This window comes from Corvus kubaryi, unplaced genomic scaffold (assembly GCF_017639235.1).
Source record: "Corvus kubaryi isolate FWS band 111438036 unplaced genomic scaffold, C.kubaryi_AGA036_p1.0 37354, whole genome shotgun sequence".
Classification (NCBI taxonomy): Eukaryota; Metazoa; Chordata; class Aves; order Passeriformes; family Corvidae; genus Corvus; species Corvus kubaryi.
Genome location: NW_024581116.1, coordinates 7,068,377 through 7,092,883, shown reverse-complemented (window position 1 = coordinate 7,092,883; position 24,507 = coordinate 7,068,377). Strand labels below are relative to the sequence as shown.

General features: G+C 36.2%; 1 protein-coding gene across 1 annotated transcript in view; it reads right to left on the bottom strand.

Annotated features, from left to right (window-relative positions):
* APOB (apolipoprotein B) overlaps nucleotides 1-23,395 on the bottom strand; it is a 35,896-nt gene extending 12,501 nt beyond the window's left edge. The window contains 25 exon segments of the mRNA XM_042032880.1: nucleotides 579-955; nucleotides 2,619-2,764; nucleotides 3,033-3,220; nucleotides 3,345-3,520; nucleotides 4,788-4,998; nucleotides 5,575-5,696; nucleotides 5,914-6,096; nucleotides 6,614-6,825; nucleotides 7,998-8,165; nucleotides 8,953-9,144; nucleotides 9,436-9,612; nucleotides 10,159-10,396; nucleotides 10,734-10,945; nucleotides 12,447-12,593; nucleotides 12,734-12,851; nucleotides 13,038-13,265; nucleotides 14,048-14,267; nucleotides 15,013-15,098; nucleotides 15,288-15,412; nucleotides 16,396-16,551; nucleotides 16,732-16,885; nucleotides 17,856-18,001; nucleotides 18,854-18,969; nucleotides 21,546-21,584; nucleotides 23,257-23,395. Of these exon segments, the coding sequence (XP_041888814.1) occupies nucleotides 579-955; nucleotides 2,619-2,764; nucleotides 3,033-3,220; nucleotides 3,345-3,520; nucleotides 4,788-4,998; nucleotides 5,575-5,696; nucleotides 5,914-6,096; nucleotides 6,614-6,825; nucleotides 7,998-8,165; nucleotides 8,953-9,144; nucleotides 9,436-9,612; nucleotides 10,159-10,396; nucleotides 10,734-10,945; nucleotides 12,447-12,593; nucleotides 12,734-12,851; nucleotides 13,038-13,265; nucleotides 14,048-14,267; nucleotides 15,013-15,098; nucleotides 15,288-15,412; nucleotides 16,396-16,551; nucleotides 16,732-16,885; nucleotides 17,856-18,001; nucleotides 18,854-18,969; nucleotides 21,546-21,584; nucleotides 23,257-23,314 (4,195 nt within the window). The 5' untranslated portion in view covers nucleotides 23,315-23,395.
* Nucleotides 23,396-24,507: the final 1,112 nt, after the last annotated feature.

The window sequence follows — 24,507 nt, the reverse complement described above, 5'->3', positions numbered from 1 at the left end:
AATTAAGAAGATGGACTCAAGAATAGCCCATATCTAACATTCCTGGATTTTAGTGTTTTCTTTATCATGCGTCAGTCACAGTGAGGAGTTTAGAAGAAAATGAAGTCAGTTTGTCTTTTTGTAGTTTGAGAACTCAAACTGCAGTTTTAGGGGAACTAACTTAAAAATACCACTTATGGCAACATATGGACTCAGATAAATGATAAGGCAATTATATATATACACTTATAAATAGACTGAGAAATAAATTGTGGGCATACCTACACATACACCTACACTCGACTTATCAACTACACAAGTGTTTGTAGAATTGTGCCTTCAGTTTTGAAGGACATTTTCTTCAGTAAGGAATATCCAGGAAAATATGGACTCTAAAATTCTTTACTGAATGACTTCACCTTCAGTGACTGAATAAACAGACACATATCTTTAAAAACAAACAGAAAGTGATTTGAGATTATGCAACACCTGTCTTTAAATGAGTGCAGGCAAATAAATGTACTGTACTTGCTACAAGGGAAATAAAATATTAAAGTAGGTTTGCAAACAAACATTGTAGTATTAGCAAACATTCTTACCCTTCACACTGTAGGAAAGCAGCTCAAAAACTGAATCTGCGTTTGTGTTGTAGGTAGCTTTTACACTGGTTGCTCTCTCTGTGGTGCTGTTAGTCACAGTGTACGCGGCTGTCCAGTTGTAATAGTTGCTGTACACATTAGCAGAGACCTCTAACTTGCCCAGCAAAGGCACCCGGAAAGGATAGGATTTTGGAACAGTAAATCTTGGGATTCTATATTCCTGAGATGGCACACTTATTCCCATGGACTCCATTACCAGAGGAGGTGTTTTAACAGTCTGCGGCACCCATATCTCATCGGATGATCTTCCCGCAAATGGCAATGGAATGTCAATTACAAAACTGTTTTTATTTAAGTTGAATCTGACCTGGCCTTCACTGGAAAATAAAGATAACTCTGTTAGAAACTGTAAGTTCATAAAGTATATACAGGAATTTCAATAATTTCCTACTCTGCCCATGATACTGAGCTTACTTACATGCCTATTATCAATGTCCTGACTTCAGTTTTAGAGAGAAATGCAATGATCAAATATTAATATCAATTTTTTTAAGCATTCATTTATCAGAATTTACTGAAAGTACTTTTGGTATCAGGGAATTCTCTCAATGTTTTTTCCTCTCATTTCATAAACAGAGAGACTTATAGGTCAAGTAAAAAATAAATCCTCCAAAAACACTGACATACTTGCAGGATGCCAAATACCAGAAAAAGGCAATTATGTTTTTTTAAAAAGTGATGTATTCTTATAGAAATGCATGAAATCATATTACAATTAGACATGGTAAGATTCTAAATTATTAAGAATTTATCTATCTCTCTTATTACAAGCATTTCAAAAGTTTAATCCAAATATTCAGCTTTTTTTTTTATTCTGAATAAAAGGAAATAAAAATCTAAGCATGTGACCAGGAGCTAGGACTGAAAAATGGATTGTTGGCTGAAAAAGTATAATTATGAAAAGGCAAAAAAGAAGGAAACTTGGCCCTACTTTCTGAATGAACAATAAGCTGGCAAAGATACTTTTCTTGTTTGCCTCACTGGTCTTTCATATTGCAAAATCTTCAATTTTTACACTTAAGAGCTATGTCCTAAGATGAAAAATAAGCAAAAACTTCTGAAATTTGTTCCTTTTCATCAAAAGGTTTAAAAAGCAACGTAAAAGAACAGCAAAAAAATCCTATTATTAGCACAGATGAAAACAAGCTAGGAGAAAAAAGAGTTTCTTCCCTGCTTATACTTAGCTCAGGAACAAAATAGCAGCAAGAGATACGTGTCATTAACATACAATATCATATTAGTACAATGAAAGATATTACATGGAAAAACAGATCTAAGAGATATAAAATTCAAGAATGTTCTCCATTTGTTTTTGGAATTCAATCTTATACTAGCCTCTGTTGTTCTTTACATTCATTTCAGCATTTCATTTCTATGAAATTTGACAGAAGGGTAATTACATCCATGCAAGTCCTGTGAAACTCTCTTTTAGGTAGAAGAGATGGGACCAAACTAGTACAAGCGTCCAGTCCATATGTGTACAACTTCCCTCTGAGCAAGTCAGGCATGGGAAGAGGTCAGGTTGCTCTACTGGTGGAGCTTAACCAGTATGTGTAGGGGAATGGGAAGAACTGTCCCACAGGACTGCACAGGAGAATGTAGAGCTGTGAGGGTTATGGCCGAAGTGCCTGCAGGGATGTAGGATAAAAATCTATGGGAAACATGGCTTCAGTAGTTCTGTGGCTTAAAGACTATTGAATGCTGTATTTTTATTCAGTACACCTTATAATATAATACAATACTTTGGGATCTATTCACATACTGCTTGAAGACAAATCTGTATTAAATACATGCATGAATTCCTCTGTATAATTTCATTTCTCTGACCTTTAAGTTCTTTGTTATGATTCCAATTTTATGCTAATGTCTACATCAAATCCATGCTGTTTTATAAAACCAAAGTAAAATAAAATAACACAAAAATATGAACAAATATCTATTTTCAGTTTCCTGTATAGCTGTCCCAATTTCACTCCTTACCTTTTCAGGAAAAGTTCTTCAGGAAGGCTGATAACAGGCAGGTTAAGTTTCTGAATGTTAAGTTCCTGCAGTGCACTTAGCTTGTCTTGCAGAGTCTGGGCATAGGGGACATCTTTTGATGTTTTTTGCAGCCAGGTGTTGGTTGCCTGCAACGAGGAGAAAAGTTTTAGAAAGTAAATAACAAGTTTTAGGACTTCCCAGTGAAGTTATCTGAAAGTTATTCGGACTAGCCAAATACTGAACTCTAGGTATCTGCTAAAGTGACTGGTTCTATCAAAGTTGAAAACACACAGCTTATTCAATCTGATGAGATATTTTTCAAGTAGTTCTTATTTTGGCTTCCATGGGGGAGGCAAGAATTCCTCAGGGCTATGTGGTGGAGCTGTAATATCTACTGAAGGTGGAAAACCATACCACAATAAATTGTGACACGATATGTCGCAGTGTCATATCTGTATGAGCCACTTTCCGATCCAGCAGTTCGTTGGCATGCTTCTCTAGGGTTTTTGGGTAGTCTGAAAAGTCAGCTGGGAAAGCAGAAGACAGTTTTTTCACAGCAGCACTGGCACCTGAATTCCACTCTAGCTCAACTTTCTCAGCATCTAAAAACCATGAATTTAAAAGAAAAGGATAAAATTAGTAATATTTTTATTTTGAGATATACTATAATGTAAAAAGATGCTTAAATTTATAGGTTGTGTATGTGGATCATGTTTTTGCCCCTACCATATCTGAGAAGAACTCTTTTTGAAACTGAGTTTCCATGAATTGTTGCAGCTGAGCTGATCTGAAGGTATGCTTTGTTTGGTGAGTAATTAACCAATGCTTCACTTCTAAGGTCAGTTTGCAGGCGAGGAAAAGAAATGGAGCCTCTTAACAATGCCTCTTCCACTCCAGCATATCTGTGGAAGAAAAAATAAATGTGAATAAAAATATTTAACTGCACTTTTTCAGGAGCAATTTCAGCATTTAAATCTATAGCGAAGGCATAATAGGTGTTATAAAAAATTAGATTGAATCAAACTTGTAAACACTGCTCTAATTCAATGAATATTTTCAGCTTCTGGTAGTTACTTTGGAAAGTCTGTAGTAGACTATTATAATGCTACTGTGCAGATACACAATGAGTAGTTGTAGGTACAGTTATGAGTCTGTGTTAATTTCATAAGAGTGAAAAGGATGGAAATATGTACCTGTCCTGGTAAAGCTATAACTGAACCAAATTCTGAATGCCTTACTCAAGCTGAATTCTCTACTCAGGATATAGACTGTGGCCATGAATCACATAGAAACAAAACACTTGACAAAATATATGATGCCACTGGGCTTAATTTTCTTTTATTCACATTTATTTTATATCTCTGTAACTTTGTTGACTCAAGCAAATGTCTAATATTATGTTAGTGAAAATGAAAGGGAATTGAGGTCCCTGACATCTGTCCAAAGCTCCCACTGATATCAGAGGCAATTCTACATGAACAGCAAAGACAAAGACTCCCCGGGGAACCATCAAGATCACAGAATTCCGTGGAAGATTGAGGTTTATTAAAGAATGTGATCAGCCCATTTCACTATGGGCTTGTGAGGCAGACAATTTTAGAAACCCTGGCAGGCTGAACATTTTTGTTAGCTCCCCTGTAGATGTTCCCGGAAATATTCTCATCGTGAAGCGTGGGAATTTTTACAGGAAGCTCTCAGTTATTTTTGGTTTTGTTTCTTACTGAGTGCCATTAGATTTCTTCATGGAGAGATGTAATAACTTTTTTTAGAGACAAGCATATCCAGTAAAAGATAATACCTCTCTGAACAAACCTTGCTTTGTTTATATCCTTGGATTATCACACCTGCAATAACAGTAGTACAATGCATTCTTGTAGTCATGTGTGTGCAAACATGGAAGAACTACCTCAAGGAACTTGTAATACAAATTATATATATACATATGGTAGGAAAGATCAAACAATGTATTATATGTATATATTTGATGTATTTCAAATAAAATACTTTGAAGTTTTTTAAATGGGGTTTCAATGGCAAGTTTATCTGTCTCTGTATTTAAGAAATTTCTCCAAAATGAGATAAAATTTCCCCACATTTTTACATCCAATAAAATCTTTAGCTATCTTACTCAATGGTAGCTGTTAAATTCTAAATGTGTTCCCGAGCTACCTTATCTGGCCAGTAAGAGTAACTTCAGGAGTCTTCTTGTTGTTGAAGTCTAAGACAAAGGTGTATGCTTTCTTCCCAGAAATGGATTCATCAGTAATTCTCAAGTTTGTACCGAAGTCAACATCAACATCTGGAATGTGCACATCACTGGTCAAAATCTTTTTGCCTCTGTTGTACTTGAAGGTCAATGTGGCCTCATGCTGGTTTACACCTAGAAAATATAATGAACATACTTTGGTTATTCACAACTATGGAATCTGTTTGGACTTTCCTTAAAGGAGAATAAAAAAGGATCAGCTGGTAATTCTATCACACTAAAGATCTAACATAACTTTTGATGAGTCTGATTAGCAACTGAGTCATCTCTTTTCTTCTCATCTTCTAAACACACCATGGACTGATCCACCAACCCATCAATACTTTTGGTTTTTAAATTATCCCACAGATGGTTTGAATGCTTTCATTCCATATTTCATCAGAAATGTATTTTTCTCTTGCTTATATAGAACCCCTGAACATCTCCTCATCCTTGCTTCCATGCACTAACATCACACTGTTACTAAAATCATGCAAAATACAAAATCAGCCTCTCATCATGAAAATCTTGCACTGGGATTGCATACATGAAAGGAAATGTAGTTAAAGTGTTGGTGGTTTTGGGTGTGAAAATGGTATTCTACCTAATACTGCAAAGAATGCTATTAAGATTTATTACTAAAAATCTCTTTTCTGGTAAATGCCACAGTTCAAAACCAAGCAAAACCACACAGGTTTTTTGGACTCTTACCTTCTGCCTGGACAGCAAACTTTAAGGTGTCTATCTGGTCATTTCCCTCTCTCTGCAGTTCGTAGTTTGCACTTGCAGAGTACTCCTTTACTTTGCCAGTGGACACTAATTCAACGTCAAATCTACAGAAGGAGTAAACAAATGTCTTGTGAATAACTTTTTTGTCCATGACCACAAAGAGAAGAAATCATACCGTTCTCACCAGCTCTCTTTCTGACCTGCTGTTGCCAGCCTATTTTGAAAGATTTTTAAAGGTAATCTTTATGTGAGAGACTACTGGAGACTAAGAGGGAAGGTAGTTAGCACAAAATAAACATAGTTTAAGTTGACATGACTTACCTGGATTCTCCAGTCAAGGGAAAATATGGAGCTGCCTCTGTGTCAGTGGAATTAGCGTATAGTAACTTGGTGCAGAAATTTAGACCAGGAATAAAAGGCTTGCAAGAAGTTGAGGTTACTTGGCTGTCTATCAGAGTTGGAATCTCTTCAGTTTTGGCTGGAGACACCAAATGCAGCGTATTGCTGGAACAGAAAAGTCAGTCATTTATTCCCAGGACAGGTGTTCAGGCATTGTCCTGTTAACAAGGTTATTTCTGAATACAACTTGCTTATCAGTGTAGGGGCTAACTGAAATAACATCTGGTGTTAAATGATGTAGGTATTATTATTGATAATTATAATTTAATGTATTGAGGCATTTGCTCTCTCTAAAATTAATGTAAGTAGTTCATTTAAATTAAACTTAAAATATTGCTATTATAATAATTTTATGTGAAAGAAAAATTAATGGAAATGGTAATAGTCTTGTATAAAATTTCAAAAATAGCAACAAATAATCTGTAAGCCGTGAATCTGAGTCCTCACTATTCTGGCATATTTGCTTGTCTCACAAAAGAAGTTATCCCAGTTTTAGAATGTCTGGGTTTTTCTGAACTGAAAATTTCTCTGTGCCTGCCCTAGCCTTTCAATTCCACCACAACAAAAACCAAGAAGAGAAGGAAGAGCATAGCCTTGAAAGTTCTCATTCAGTTCTCATTACCTGATACTGAGGAGCTTTACTGGAATCTTCGGAGCAGGAATGCTGAATTTCAGTTGTCCAGCTTTTACACTGACATGTGCTTCAATTCCAGATTCATGGAATATATTAGAATTCATCTCCACACCACTTCCAGCAAAATCAGGCATGTTTATACCCAGGTGTGTCACAAACTCAACTGCTACTGAAGGTTTAGCAATGAGATCTGCTTGCACCTATTTAATAAAAACAAAATAGGGTATTCGTTTGCCCAATATATCTTGCTGGTTATACAAAAAACCCATAACACTCCTAATAATACAGAGGTAAGTTTTATAGAGTTGATTTTGCCATTCAAAAAATCTTGTTCCCAAATCACATAATCAAAGGGCCCATATAAGTGGCAACTGTGATATAACAAATTCAGCAAGATGATAACGCCAAGGATCCCTGCCTATTTTAATGTAAAAATACTCATGCTTTAGAAAAATTTTATACATGGAGCTACTTGCATGTATTTTTAATTCTGAAGACAAGAGTCAGTTTTCCATTGTAAGAAAAATACTAGCTATTTTCAAAAACAGTGAGCAAACTGACAAAAAAGAAATAGATCCAAGATTTGAATTTCTCTAAACACAAATCAGCTTATTTTCAAGCTTTTGCTTTAGCCATCAAGAAAGAAGGGATGAAATGCAAATTTGGAAAAGATTCCAAAGGTTACTGAAGGGCAACAAGTCCTAAATTTGAGGACTTATTTCTTATTTTTATTTAAATCTTATATATGGTAAAAAATTAAAAGTTTAGATGAACTGAAACTACTTTTTGTGAAATATTGACTAGATTAGTGCAAGGTAGTTATTAGAACTGTAAAGGACGAGAAATATTTAGTTTTTTAAATTTTAAGTAGATAAGTAATTTTGTGTCACATGCTTTTTCAATGTTACAATTTTAAAATGTTTCCTTTCAGGTGAAAAAATATTTTACTTGACTCAATTTTCAATATTTCTTTTAACTGCTAGTCAAATTTTTTCACTTCGAATTGGCCACAACAAAATGTTCTGTTAACTTTTTGGCTTGAACACCAAATCCACATACTGCAGCTTTTCTACTGCTGTCGTTTGAGTGCAGGGAGAGAGAAAGAAACAGATTAAAAGGGTTATTTTTTAAAGAGTGATTGAAACACTTTTAATTCATAAATTCTATGTCATTCATAATTTATGTGCATTGCATCTTAATCTAATCTAAATGTCATCCACAAATTAACCAAAGACCTCGAATGAGTTGGGGTTTTTTTAATATCAAGAACATTTTGCAATCTTTAAAATATTTCGGGTGTTACAGTTTTACCCATAAATGAAAATGTAGATTATTGGGAGGAGAAAAAATATAGACAACTATTGGGACTTACGCTTTTTTGATGAAGCTTTGCAACTACTCTGGCCCCAGGTGTTGCTACTCCAGAAAAGGCAAACTTCAGTTGCAAACCTGCTCCAGTTGGAAGCTCGAACTCATTGTCCATGAATATGTAGTGGACAAATAGATCCCTGTCAATGCCTTTTGCAATGGCTTGTGCAATCTGTGAATCAAACAAGGAAATGAACACAAAAAAATCCACACTTTGGAATATGCACATTTTGTACTTTAAAAACAGGATGACTGCAACTTCAGAATTCAAAATTTAATTTCATATGGAGTAGAGACTATTATTTCTATAGATTCCTTGCTTCAAAAAATGTACTTAAGACTGCTTAGCAAAATCTGGACTTTAAATGAATACCAGATATTTTTACCAGCTTTGATACACACAGGTTGTGTGTCAACCTAAACCTTTATCATGCTAAACCTTAACATACACATGCAAAGGTGAATTAGTTTAGATAGCACATAACATTCTGGCTTCCCCAAAGTCAATGGCAAAGCATTTTTTACTTTAATGAAAGGAGAGTATTACCAAAAATTTCTAAAATGTACTACATCTTTTTTCTTTTTAACATGACAAGGATGAAATTTTTAATATTAACATATATTTTCATAATTAGAAATTTAGTAATATAACTTAAGAACCAGTACTAAGATTTTGGACATTGTTCCAGTAGATATCTCAATAATACAATATGATCTGAACTTTCCTTTTTTCTTTACCCTCACCAATCCTCCAGGAGGACTCCACTTGGTTATTGTGGAGTCTTCATGGATTTCTCCGAGTCCTTCAACCTAAGCCTGGATATTTTATTTTAAATAATTTTATTTTCATGCTAGTATCAAATATTTTTACATAATAGTTAAATACTACCTAAATCTTAAGAAAAAATCTGGTAGACAAAAAAATATTGATAATGCATATTGGTGCATCAGAAACATACCATTTCAGGAACAGTCTGAAGAGTTTTAACACTCTTTAAAATCAAGCTTCCCAGCAGTTTAAAATCATTGAGTTTCATGTACCCAAGTTCTTCTCCCAGGATTCTCAGATATGCTCTTCCTTCAGGAGCTTCTTTGCTGCCTAATTCTTTTATCAGTTTTTCAAGGTTAAGTATTATTCCTTTCACGATATCCTGAAAATTCAGTCAGACAGCAATAAAAGAGATTTATAAGAAATATGCAAGATCATATATCTAGAACAGGAACTTAGTGAATATCATCTATTCTGCACATGCACTTACAGACTTCTCTCTGGACAAAGGGCCCTCCAAACACAATTAAGAAAACATGTTCTCAAATAGCATTACGGATTTCTGTTTATCTCACCAGAACAGAAGGAACGTATTGAGTAAAGCAGTAAGTGCTGTAACTACTGTATAAAAATGGGAATGCCGTGCTGCACAGAGAATGTTCTCAAGCTGTACCTGATCCTGCTTGCCATCTTGTGAGTAACCAAAATAGTCAAAAAGTGCCTTGGAAACATGCTCTGGCACTTTGCCATCAACCCAGTACAAGGCCTTGCTTGCAGTGTCTGGGAAAAATCCCTTCTCTCCAAACAATGCTTCCAGTGTTGGTTCAAACCCCTTTCCATCCAAGCCAAGCTGAAATGAACAGAAAGGACAATGCATAACTGAGACACTTCCCCCTTTTCCTTGGAACTTTACAACAAACAGACTTTCTGGGGAGCAAACAATGCATTTAAAGTGTATCCTAGAAGCCCATGACTCTTAAGAGAACATACAGAACACTACTTTTTTTAATTAATTTTATCTTTGTGGTGAGGTTCAACAAAAAACCTATGCATAGGTTGTATCTCACTTAAAATCTACTATGAGTACTTCAGTGGGCCAGTAACGATTCATTAGCACAAAGTCAATTTGTTACAGATGGGTTCATTTTACCCTGAGCCCTTTAATAACTTCAACAGGGTCGTCCATCCAGTCAGTAGCAAGTGACATCACATAACGGATGGGTTGCTCTAAAGCCCCCTGAGACCAAATCAAAGTCCCCTTGTAGTCACAATGATCTTTATATTTCTCCCAAGGCTTGTAAAAACAGTACATTATTCACAGAAAGTTGCTATAAGAAAACAGAAATGAGAAAGAAAGCAGCTGAACACTAGCAAGTGTTTTTGATAATTGTTGTACCTCAAAGACATCGCTTGGGTCAAATCCATAGGCATGCAGGGTGGTTTTCAGCATGGTTTCTTTAGGAATATAGCTGTTTGGGTCAAATACCACATTTCCTTCTACTTTGGCAGAGATGGGGTCAATTCCAGGTACAGAAACTCTTTTTGAAATCTGATAATTTTGTGAGAATTTTCTGAAATCTTTGGCTGTTGGAAGCTGATTTCCTTTCAGAGCTTCTTCAACTCGGCTTTTTAGACTAGGGAAGAGGATAGCAATTAAAGTATGATTAGTATATATTCCAAACACTCATTTAGTCTTAGATAAGGGATTTTTTATGCCTCTTGCAGACATTCATACAGCTGTGCTGATTGCAAATGGATATCTCTCTGCACATAATTAACAGTAAACATAAGACTTAAGGGAAAGACTATAATCTGGCACTGCTCTGACAAAGCCAGTTTACTCAGCTGATGTGCTTGTTCAAATAAGCAAGAAAAGCAATCAAAAACTCCATTGCTAGATAACTACTACTGCAACTGTGGTCAAAACTTTGTTCTTCCAATGAGACCAATAAATACCTAAATTTCACTTACTCTTCAATGCCCAGCTCTTCAGAGTCCAGGATGTTGGCAATGTGTGAGGCAACAAAGTTTTTCACTTGCTCGTTCTTCTCCTTTGTGAGGACTCTCAAAATCTTTGCGAGATCACTTGGGGAGGGATTTTTCATCACTAGGAGATAGGATGCTAGACGTTTGTCTGTGGGTGCATCCAATTCTTGGAATGCTTTGAGAAGAGCTGAACGGTCCTATATAAATAGAGAAAGGTTTGCATTGATGAACTGGCTCATGGATGATATTGCTAAGCCCTTTTGAGGTTATACAGGGTGAAATAATCACAGAATCACAGAATACTCTGAATTGGAAGGGAACCATAAGAATCATTGAGCCCAAGTCTTTAGCGACTGCATACCTATTTTTGTACCTTATTGCTACAACCTATCACAACAGCTTCTTTGAAGTTATTTTGCTAAATTTTCTTTTGCTAGAAAACATGATAGAAGTAATGGCTTTATTAAAACTGATTTTCATAGAATCGGAGGATCATAAAATCATTTGGGTTGGAAGGGACCCTTAAGACCACCTAGCTCCAATTCCTCTGCCATGGGCAGGGACACCTTTCACTAGACCAGGCTGCTCAAAGCCCCCTCTAAACTGGCCTTGAACACTTCCAGAGATGGGGCCTCCACAGCTTCTCTGGGCAACCTGTGCCAGAGCCTCACCACCCTCACGTAAAAAATTTCTTCCTAATGTCTAATCTAAACCTGCTCTCCCAGTTTGAAGCCATTTGCTCTTACCCTGTCACTAAATGATCTTGTAAATAGTCTCTCTTATACTTTATTTTCTAATACTTCTTTTTATTTATTTTATCCCTAGTTTTTTTCCCCCTTTTCTTTTTTTTACCCTTTATTTTCTTATTTTATACATACAGATCACATTTTTACTTTAGAGTTCTGATTTTCCATTGTTGGGAAACATAAATGCAGATAAATTTTCAAAATGTGAAAAGAAAAAAAATCATTCAATCTAGGAAAAGAAAAAAAATCATTCAATCTAGGAAAAGAAGGTGTTCAAAATCTACTGCTGCAGGAAAATTAAAAACATAGTTTAAAACTAATTAATAATTAAAAAATTCAAATTTATTAAACTGAAACTGAGGTTATGAATTTCAGGTGTTTCCAGTCTCCCAGACTTTTTAAGCCTTGTCTGGAAACAAAAGCATATATTTTAGAGAAGAAATCTGTTGATATTGAAACTATCTCACCATACTGAGCAGAAATGCTCTGTATAATGACACCCACTCTATAAGGGATGCTGTAATGTCACTGCATTGTAAACATACATCTACCCAGTACTGTTAACAATGACAATAAAATGCCAGCATAAAATAGGGACATGGTTTTTTCCTTAGTTAAACACATTTGAGTCTGGGCTAATTAATTGGTTAACATCACTTTTAAATAAGCAGAACCCCATTTCAGACACTAAAAGGAACAGATCCAAACTTCCCATTTAAACTGAGACTATCTATGCAAAGAAACTAACTCAAAAGAGCAACACCCACTAAGTCAGGAGGCTTCTCAGATACACGTATGGAAATTTACTAAAGGGGCTCTGAAAAAGTTGGAGACAGCTAAAAGGGAGATAGCAGAGTCGGAATAATGGGAATAGCTTTGTATATTCAATAACTCCTGTGAAGAGTCAAGGTGACCTGAGAACAGTTTATCCTGGTTCTTGTGATCAATTTACCTCCTCAGCAATTGTCATTTTCCTGAATGCCTGGATGGCTGCTTTCTGAACTGAAAGTGATGCAGCTTCATTTCTGATACATGTCTTCAGAGAAGATTTCACACTGGGTTTAGCTTTCTCCATTACTGCACCCATGTTTCCAATAGCCTGTCAGTGATGAAAACACAGAAAGATGATAAACACTTCTTCTCCACCAAGAGAAGCAGAGTAATATATGTGATAATTAATATAATATAATACAGTAATATAATAATAGCCTGCATAAGGAAAAGAGGAAATAAAAATACCCGAAGTGTGAGGTATGTGAGTTCATCTTCCCCAGAACAATCAGTGCCAAGCAGGGATACCATGAAGTCTGCAACATCTGCTATTTCCTCTGTCACAATCTTCTTCTCATTGTAGAACCTAAAGAAATAGATAAACACATCAGAAACAGAAGAGGAAAATGGGAAATGTCTATATTTTATTCCTAAAGACAAAATTAATGAGAATAAAAATATCCCCTAAAAATGAACACTCTTGGGGGATACTCTAAGCACTGTAATGCTTCTTTGAGGTTATTTTGTACAATTGCATGCTATCATTACTTACTTAGTAACAGAATGACTTAAGCCATAAAATGAAGCTCTACTTGGCTGATACTGGGCCATGTTAAGAATTTCCCTTATTCTTTGTGGAGTTGGAGAAGGCAACAGTCCCAGGGTGTATGTGACCAGATCTGCCACGAGTGGATTCACGTTTCCAGTTCTCAGGATTTGAAGGATTGCACTGTAACACTCTGGAGTCCCACACTGGGCCAGGGCCTGGACGGTGACAGAGCTGAAAGGTGAAGAGATGACTTCTATTAATTAATTCCCTGTAGTTATCGCTGTATGTTGACCATTTGAAATAAACATTTGACGGGTTTATTAAGGTGTTTTAATATAAATGATGTAAGCTTATGTGTGACTGGAAGCAAATTATGAAACCGCTTACCAAAAGAAGCTTCTTAGTTTTACAAGTTATAGTAATAACACAATTAAATAAGAACAACAAGTAAGTATTAACAATATCATCATTAAATGGACATATATTTTTTTCCTTCAAAACAGAATTTTCCACAACTTTAAGTATTATAATCTACTTCATTGACCCAGACTAAGTCTCTAGTCCCTTTACAGATGGAGGACATAAAGAATATGTAAACTGGCTCAAGTCCAGCTTGGACAAAAGAGTAAGGGTGTGGAATGGAGGGCAGAGTCAGACTAAACAATAGTACTCTTCCATGTCTCCCAAAGTCTCACACTCAAAACTGTGTTCATTGCTGTAAGTCACACTTGGAAGTTCGGAATTACAGCCATTGTCCTTGAACAAAACTGCATGAAAGATATTTGGCTATAATAACGCGTCCAAAGGATCGTGTCAGGCACACACAGTTGATTTTACACTCCCTCCCTTATTTTCCTCTCTGTATAGTTCTCATAATACTTATCTTTCTGAAAGCCACTCTTTACATCTAATACACCTCTAATTTATAATAATTGCAGCAAATCGTCAGCTATAGCATGGTTTTGCCATGGCATTGATGTGGTGTTCTTGCACTGTGAACTGCTGTAACATACCTTGAGGTTTCCATCATCTTTGGTACAAGAGGGCCAAGAGTGCTGTTATGCAAACTTCTCAGCCCAGAAACAAATCTGTAAAAGAGCCTTGCTCTCTGCTGGTTCTCCTGGGTGGCTGTAAGTTTCTGCAGTTCCTGCAGGGTTTTCAGAACAGCATCACCCTGCCTGGGGAGTTTGGCATCTGTACTTTCCAGTGCAAGTCCCTTCTCTTCCAGTGCATCTAGAAATTGGAAAAATTGCATTCTTAATGTCTTTATCAGGGAGTTATGTTAACTTTTATCTTCTGTCATACATTCTGAATAAATACAAAGCCTGCACATTATTTTATATGATGACTGTAGAAGTTTAATAGCTGAACAGTTTACAAAAATAATGGCATGGAATTTAATATAATTGTCCAAAAAGTTGAATATTTGCATACATTCTTTTACATTTTCATGACAATTATTCCTTAACACCTCTTATATTAGCATAGCTTGCTTTTTCAACTTTTAAAAAATATATGCTATAAGAAATATGTTATGACTGGGATTAACAACTGCAGGTCAGAAAAGTACATTTCAGAACAAAATATATAGTAATAATGGATTATTTACTTTGGGCACTGAAGCTAAAAGATGCATAAGAAATTATGGGTAGCTGAAAAGGGTTCATTAAACTAATTTCCAGTAAGACTAAATGACTCTTCATGCAAATTATACCTTTTTAATTATAAAGAAGAATTCTAAAATTAAAATGGAAACACCAAGATTATTTTAAATTAGTGGTGTTTTTAAACTTCTCAGGTTTTCCCATTTTATACTCAAACTTTTTCCTTACTAAATTGATAAAATTTCATTTAAAATTATGGATTTATTTTGTCCCCTCATCTTTAATTAATTCATTATAAAAAAAATTCACTAAAAAAATGTCCCTGTATTTATATTTCGTCTCTGTATTTATAATATTGAGAACTGCAGCTATACCTCCATCAAAATTTTTGTTAGTGATCTTTGGGGTATCTTCAAGCCTCAGGGTCTGGTTGACCTCTGTCATCACACCATAGCGATTCCTAGGAAAGAAAGAAAAAAAATCAGTGCTTTAGTTGAGTCCAAATGTTTTTGGGAGGTCTTGACATGCCTCCTGCCTTCTTAAAACCAAAATGTATATCTAGGGATGAAGTCAGGACAAAATGTGACACATCACCATTTAAAATGGATATTTGTAAATAAAGGGTAATGATAAATAGTGAACAACCTACTTGTATGAGGAAGGCAGAAACAGGTGTTTTTCACTGCAGACAGCGTCTCTTATGTGCCTTTTCTTTGCATCAATATTGTAATGACAGAACTGAGTGCTCTTCAGAAGGGTAGACAGTGGGTTGTTCTATAAAATAAACAATTTGGCAGTCTGAGCAGAATAGGAAACAATGATAGTTTGAAAGGCAGACACAGTTTTACTGTAAGATTAACAGTTATATATTGGAAACGAAGGTGCATAACTGGAATCATTCTTACACAAAGACAAAATTGTGCCAGTAACAATCTTTAGACTTAAGTCTCTTCTCAGGCAAAAATCCCACTGAAATGTTCCCTCAGGCCATATTGAGGTGTTTGGGTTAGTAGTTACTTCATGATTGATCCCCTGCTGCCTACAACAAAGGCTCCTTCATAAAACCAATTTGTAATTTTTGGAGTAGTTCAGTCCCCTGTTAACAACTGATGCTCTCTTTAATTTCAGTCTCATGACACAAATTTTAAAGACTTCTACAACAAGCTGTAGAAGTGGCAGAAATTATAAAATGTGTTTTCAGCATTATATGAAATAATATTTTTGGTTTTTAGTTAAAACACCCAAAAGCACAGATTCCATCATATCAGAAAGAAATCTGACCATATTCGTGCAAGCAATTGCATCTGATCATTGTGGATTAACAGGTAGACTGAACAGTTTGTCAAACCACTTACTTCAGGGTATTAGAGCCCTCTCCTCCTAGACATCACACACACTTTAGAGTTTTGGTGGACTCCATGTTTTAGATAAAATTGGACTTTTGAAAATTTTGACCCACAAAACTAAAAATTTGGCTATGCTCTGATAGGTTATCAAATAATTAACAGTACTAACTCCATATATGAAAAGCTCTCCTTCGAAAAAGAGAAGAACGTGAAAGAAGGTAATTACATGCTTGCTCTGCATCTGTTTTTCTCTACTGATGGCCAACAATACCACAGTCTGATCTAATGGAAGGGTGCAGAAAAACTAAGTTTTCAGAAAATAAATATAAAACTTAGTCATGGTAGTAGTTGTTTATCGTTTTAAGTGCTGGTGTGCATGTTACATTATATAATTTTTAATGGCATACTTACTAGTCCTTTTACAATGGCAATAGGGCTGACATGATCTCTGATGGGACTGAAGTTGTCACAGCCTTTCAGGTATCTGGTAATTGAAATATCTTCTGCAACATTTCCCTTTCTGGATTTGAATTCAACTTCACTGTCACACTTTCCGTATACTGTATCCTGGAAAGAGAAAAGAAGTCAGCATCTCTGCTCATGTTGTCAGACATTTTCTGATCTGAAAGGCACCCTTTCTGATCTGAATGTCCAGGCCTTTTGAAAATGATATTCAGGAATAACTCTATCTAGGTGAGCTTTTTCCATTGGTTAACACAATAAAGTGAATGCTTTCAAAAGACCTACCATTGGAATTGTTTTTATGTTTTCCACTGTTTCTGTTGGCACAAGGAGAGCTGAGATGATACCTCTCTTGAGATTCAGTACATTCAGAGGCTCATCCTTCTCTGGATACAGCTTGACTTTTGTTCCATCCTGAATGCTGAATTTTAGCTCATTCCTGTCGCCCAGGAAAACAACATTAGTATGAAATCGTATTAAAGCCACACAGTGAAGAACATGTTATCAATAACCTGGTGGGCTATAGATAAAACATCATGTTTATCTTGGTCTGTCATTATTTACTATTCACTGCTGTTACTCACAGAAAATATTACGAGTAATGCAGCAAAATTCTAACCAAGGACATTTTGATTTCACCAGATTACATCATCTAAGGGCAAGCAAATACCAAGAGCAATGGCTGAAATTTGGAATTGCATAAATTCGGAGAGGAGATAAGTAAATTTTTAGAATGAGGCAATTATTAACTACTGCAACAGGCTACAAAATGATAGGAAGGATTCTCTACTAGTTGGAGTCTTTAAATAAAACCTTAATTGTCTCCTGTATGACTACTGAGGCACTGAAAGAAGCATGAAGGTGCATGACTGAAATATGCACTGAGAAGCACTAGAGACTAGCTGGGTCGAGGGAGTAGAAGAAATTAGTTACAAAAGCAGATAAGTAAGGAAAAGATTAGCTACACAGGCCATTAGAGATTGGGAGTGGAAATCTGGACTTCAGTCTCAAATGCCTTTCTGTTGCACAGTCTGTTAGCAAAGGAAAATGATCTTACACCAGCTGCATGCAGCCATTTGAGTATGTGCTTACAAGAAGGAACAATAATTACACTTGCAATAATCTTTTGGGGCACTACCCAACAACTTCCTGATGTAGATGACAGAAATGAAGATGCCATTCCAGGTGAAAATGCTGTATGTAAAAAAGCCTTCCCTACTGGCAATTGGGAACTATGTTAGCCCTAAAGTGTATCAGGGAGAATTTTGTTGTGGAACCAGCTTATAAATCTACCATGTTATCATGAAATGTGTTCCATGCCTAGGAAAACATAATCAAGGTGGACTGTTGACACTGCAGCCTGTTCCATGTTAAGGTCACAAGTACTGATGACAATTGATATTGCTTACTCAGACATGGCATTTGCAAACTCCTCAGAGTTCTTGGACTTCTTCAGAATAGCCCTTCCCTCAGTGTCAACTCCAAATGTCTCCCTCAGGGAGCAATGCATTGTCCTCAGGATGAAGCGGCATAGCTGGGGTACCTCCAGTTCAACCTGAAAACACAAATAATATATGTTTTTCTTTTTTGCATTATCACATTTCCAGGATCACCCAGTTACTGCTCAGAAAATTCCTTGGGTTTTGTAAAGTGTCAGGATCACCTCGCTACCAGCTGTTAGGAAATACTCCAAAGTGCTCTAAATAGCTTAAGGTAACTCCACAAAGAAGATATGAGGGCAAGTACTTGCTTGGCTAATGGCATGGAGCAACATGGTAAATGAGCAACTTAGTTTCTGAGAATTTCAAGTATTAGAACTGTATGAAAACTTGAGTCATTACACTGATCAATGTTTAGACTCTATCAGAATAATATGTGCTAAATAAAAAATATATTTTTCCCAGTTACTCCATTTCAGGAAAAAAACCCCTCAAAACCAAGACCATGATAAGAAAGTTTTGGGCAAGATAAGGTGACGTTGGGTAGTTAAATGGCCTATGGGACCTTTTACTTCTACAGCCCTGGTTCTGTCTTGAGATACCATCATCAGGCTCTCATGTTGTCTTCATGGCACCAATGACTCATTTTAATTGAGCTTCTAGAATTGTTTAAGAATTGATAGACTGAGCCTGGGAGTGAAGGAAAACTGAAGTACCAGGTCTTGCCCCTTTCTCATGTAAAGTTACACCAGATTGGGATTGAAATGCACTGGCACAGAGGTATGAAGGACTTCTGCCATCCTCAGTGCCCCCTGTGTAGAACAGGGAGGTCTTCATGATTCTCAGTATCTTCCCTTCAAAAGGATGATCTTGTTTGGAAAAACACTGAAGGATGCTCCCCAGCTGCCAGCTCCCATGTTGTAAAGTACACAGTCCCCAGCTGGGTGTATTTACTCCTCTTTGCCTACCTTGCACGTGATCTTTGAACCGCTCCGAGAATCTGATGTTCCTGTGATCCCACTTGATGTCTCTGCTTCATATGAATAAACATATTTTCTGAGCGGTTTAAATCTGGTTGCATCCTCTGCAATTGGGAAAATGAGAGTGGTTTTATGACCTGGGTAGGATATACATGTGTAATCCTTACAGTACATGCTTAGTGTTGTGTAACTAAAATGAATGCCACAAAGAAGAAGCATGAAGATCCATGATCCCACTATTTCCTTTTACGGAATATCTTTCAGACAGAGAAGTGATGCCTTCATGTCAGCTGGATACTTTCTGAAGCATAAAACAAAACTTGTGGGGCCAGCATAATTTTTGGGGTGCACTGCTCAGATGGGATCTGACAGTGTGACCCCACCTGTCCTTCAAATCATGCCCAATAAGCAAATGAGAAAAACGAGAAAACTTAGAAGTGTGAAACTGTTTTAAAAATTACCCTATGGCTTCTAAATTGACCCTATCAAATTTTAATTTTCAAATTGGTAATAAAAAGATTCCTTTCAGCTCAGATTTTTCCGTCATAATGCAAATACAAGGAGCTGCTTTACCAATCACATGATGGAGACCAAAAGCAAAACATCACAGAAAGAGACAGAACACCAAAACTACCATTCTTCAATATCATTTCACCTGAATTTATGGAGGATCTTTCTGCCTCAGATTCTCTGAAATATTATTTACTCTAATTCACTTCTTAGATCAGAAAATTTTTCTAGGGCAGACTATTTTTAAGGGACATAAGCTTCATTTACATGAAAAGCATCCAGAACAAGGGAAAAGCACTAAATTATGCCTAAGACTACTGCAGGAGGGAGTATTTCCAGAGGTGTTTCTCTTTCTATCAAAGGAAGCCCCAAAACCTAATAGGCTTCCTCAAAAGAATGACTTTCACTTGTCTTTAACCTCTCCCTGTTGCCCTCAGAGCCAATCATCTATAATTTTAAACCCTGCAAGCAGGAATGAATGTGGTAATAGAAATATAAAGAAAAAAATAGTGTCAAATACAGAGATATAAGATATTCCTTTGGTGTCTGGAATGAGTAACATAAGCCAAACAATATCTTCAATCACAATCCACTCCCACTAAAACTGCAGGCATTGTTTTAAGCTAAAGATGCCAACCAAGCACTTGAAGTGCCTGTGTTGGAGCAGTCTAGAGCAATCTGAACCAGAAATTACTATTCCTTTGGTTTAGACTGAGCAACTCACCGGAACTGTGATTCTGTTGTGATCCTGAATGAAAAGCAATTTCCTAAATTGCTCCTCTGTAGTTATTTGTAACTACCTGACCATATTGGAGTCCTGATCTACTTTTATAGAAAAAACAAAGATCGGTAATCCCACTGTAAACCCAAATGCCCACCATCAAATCTGTATGACTTTGACTGCTTATGCCTGCATGAATGTAGGTTACTCTTCTTTTATAAAATCTTTGTCAGAGGCCAATGGCAATGTTAACCTTGTCCTTTATGTCACACCATTTAATACACAGGAAAGACAACAGCATAGTACTATAAATCTCTTATTTCCTCTCAGCACTATCACTTTTACAAGCTTTACATACTTTGATAGTGGTTTAGCTGAGATTATTTTCATGTAATTGCTAAACAAAATTATTTTAATAAATACTAGCTGTCATACAGTAATCAGCATCTTACAAACATTTGAAAACTTAATTAAATTATCTATTTAACCCTAAAATTAGCTGCTAACCCTGTCACTTTTGGCTACCCTGATCTATAGCTGTACTCAGAAAAATTTGCAACACCAGTATCTACATTGCTAAAGTGAAAATTTTTGCTTCATATCCTGTTTTCAAACAGAAATCAATGAAAAAGGAATAGAGAAATGATAAGCTTAGAAATACAAATAAGAAATAATTTATTGTATCAAAAAATAAACAAGAAATTGGCAATGAAGCCCAGCAGTCTTTGAGGTGTTTCAGTCATCTGAAGTAAACCAAACTGCCTGGAGATGGTGCTAAAGCACCCAACAAAGGAAAAAAAACCCTGAAGACAAAGAACAAACTCATTTAGTACTTTGACCCTGTGGTGGAACATTATGTATCTAACCGAGCAGTCAGGGCCAGTCAGAGTTCATTATAAAGATAGTGCATAAAGTCAGCACTTCCTGACTCTTGGCTTGTTTAAAGAAATTGCTGTCCTTGCTGACAGAGTTGATGATTTATTCTACAGGTATTTAGTTAGATATCTAAGTGCAATTCTGTGGGCTTAGCGGCAGCTGTGAAGGGTAAATAAAATGTTGAGATTTAGTCCACATTGAAGTGCAGTGTACATAACCTCACAGTTAAAGCTTCACATCTGATAACCAGAGATTACTAGATTAAGGAATTTGAATTTGACAATTAAGAAATAAATAAATGAAAAAACACAAACCCACAAACCCTATGGAAAGCAGTTTCTTAATGGGAACTTTAAGAAACTCAACCTCAGCTTGTCCATCCTCAGGAAAGTCTTAAAAGTTATTTGAACCAAGCCTAATGGATAACTGAATACTTAAAATAAATGGCAAGGACTTTAGAATATTACCATCACTTTCATTTAAGTTATTTCAGAAGAAAAGTCAGGCTTTGAAAGATTTATTCATTAAAATAGTGGCATAAGATAATGAAAGGAAATGCAAGAAAATACTTACTTGAACATCCTGGATTTCCACTTTCAGGTGATTCTTCTTCTGTAAAAAACCCAAACAAACAAGCATTAAAAGCTGGAAAAGCAGTTTACAAAAAAAGTTTGTAAAACAAGGGCTATGAATATATAAATGTAAAGACTTCATTTACTAATACTACATTACAATGCTACATAAGACCTTTTTAATTCATACAAACTTCTGATATAGTTTGGCAATAGATATAAGTAACAAAGCTACAATTAACATTGACAGGACAGAGCCAAATCTAAAGGGAGGTAAAAGTAGTTGCCTTGATATAGAACTAAAACCTCAGAATAGGATCTTTAATCACTGAATTAAATTAGTTTGACTTAAGCTGAGAAGGATCAGTATTTTTTAAAGCTGATTTATTTTATATTATGCAAAATAGTTTGTAAATGATGGGTACAAAATGTAGAGGTAGACAGATGATATGTACCATATAACACATTTTACTTTTTAATTTTAGTCTATTTGACCACACAAAAATACTGCAAAATGGATAAATGGCTATACTTTGGTTTTTGTATATTTAAAAAAGGATAACTTTGAAGGTTAATACTAAAATTCTCTGCCAATAAATTTTTTCTGAATATTGAGAGTTCATTCTTTGGAGGAAAAGAATGCTGGTTGGAAGCCTATTCAAGTTAAAAAGAATCATTTGCTCCAATCAGTCTTAGATATGTTCCATATGACTGTATTAAAATAAAATAAAATATAATAAAATTAAATTAAACATAATCTAGTAATTTTTTTGCATTTATTGGATGCTATGTCATTCTTTGGGACATCACACATGAAGACCAGCACTTTCACAATGTTCTCTGCACACTTTCCAAGTTTTCATTCTGGAAATTCTAAGTAGACCACTCTATAGAAATAGACTGCAACATTAGTCACAGTAACAACAATAGCATCAGAAATACTACTATTGCTCTTAAAATAAAATTAATAGTATTATAAATAACCATATTTGTCTAGCAATAAATTTGTGTAATGTCGGTCAGCAACAGAATATTAGTTTAACAAAGATGTATTTATGATGAATTAGATCTGAATATAAAACCAGATCTGCATAATTAGCTCTGGAATCACTTTTCTCTTTAAGCCCCCTGAAGCCTTAGTTAACACTACAGCGCTGTATTCAAAAAAGCCACTTCTTGGGAAGCAAGGATAGCTCACAATCCATAGCACCATATTGCTCTCAGTTGTCTTTTCTGATCTTAGGAAAAAACCCCTCTACTGGCCTACCCCTTTTACCGATGAGTGTGTCCCTTCAATACAAAATATTGTATTTCAAATAGCCTGCCAAATATAATTTGCTTTACTGCTCTCTCTCTTCACGTTTGCTGGAAAATAGGTTAGCAACAGCTGGTCTAAGTCTGCATGGTATCTCCAAGCTACAGTAGCTCCATGACGGTTTAAAAGGACAATGCTACAGAAAAACAGTGGATGCCTTACAAATTGTAAAATAAATTAAATCTGTTCAAAAGCCACCAGGCAACATCCATGACTTTTCTACACTGGGATCCTCCTTTGACTGCCCATTCCTATGAAGGGAAGAGAAGATATCTTTGCCACACTGAACCTTTCTAATTCTATAAGCCATTGTCTTTTCAATTTTTTAAAATATTTTTGTTTTAATGGGCTCATAAATAAAGCAGCACAGAGCACTGACATAAAAGAGAGTACTTACGTGTGAGAACACCACTGCTGAGCAGCAGGGAGAGCAGCAAGAGCTGCACAGGGCCCATGGTGAGCCCCGATCTCTCTTGCTGCTCTTTCTTTTCTCTTTTTTCTTTCCTCTTCAAGTCTTCCCTGCTGCCTCAGAGGGAGAGTGAGACTTCTGACTTGGACCTCCATTTATATAGTCTGTAGCAAGCAGCTGAGTCAAACAGTTTAGAAAGCTCAGAGCAAATTGCCAAAGGTCCAAAGGTGAGAGTCCCAGATCCTCACTGTGCTCCACACCATGCCCTGCTTTGGTTACTGATAGTCACAGAAATATTTAGGTTGGAAAAAACCTCTAAGATCACCAAGCTAACCTCCAGTAAACTGGGGATTCTCCAGTTAGCCAGGACTGCTCATAAATGATTGACAGTGGCTCAGTGAGCATTCCTGCTGGCTCCCCATCCTTCCTCCTCTGCGAATCGAAAACTATCATTTTGTGAACTCCATGATTTCATGATGAATCCAAACACTCCTAAAACACAGGGCTATCTAAATACCTTTCCTTCCTTACTTCCCCTTCTGAAGAGTTTAGAACCCTCCATTATGGCAGTCCAGCAATTGAAGTCATCCCACCATGTTCCCATGATGGCCACTATATCATGGATTCCCTGCTGCACAACAGCTTCCAGCCTCTCCTGGTTGTTATCCATGCTGTGTGCATTGGTGTAGATGCACCTGAATTGTGCTTCTGGTCCTGAGGGGAGAAGCTCTAATTCCTATGTGCTCATTCTCAGGTGCATCCACTGTTTCTAATGCATCAACGACTGTTGTGTCTTTGCTGCCACAAAAGCGGATCTCTACGCCCTAACTCCACTGAGACGGCAGATCAAAGGACTGTGGCAGGATACGGTCCCTCAAACACTGGCATGCTGCCCCCAGGCTTATCCGAAGGCAGAAGACTGAGCTGGAGATAAGTCACTCTTCCAGTTCACTGGTCTTTTCCTTAAGCAGAGTTTTAAGGGCAAAATTCCCCAGCTACAGACTCTAATAATGTATTCAAATAAATGTACCACATCTACATAAGAATGATTACAATGCATAAGTTAGACATGAAAGAAATTATCACTGCATCATACTTTAGTATAGAAGTTGAGAGGCTTAAAAATATAAGTACTTGAAAAAATGAGAATATTGTGCAACTACTGGCAGGAGATTGAAAGTTTTTTTTCCTTTGGAACAAAATTTGTCATATGCCTTTTAAAAAATATTTTACTTTGAC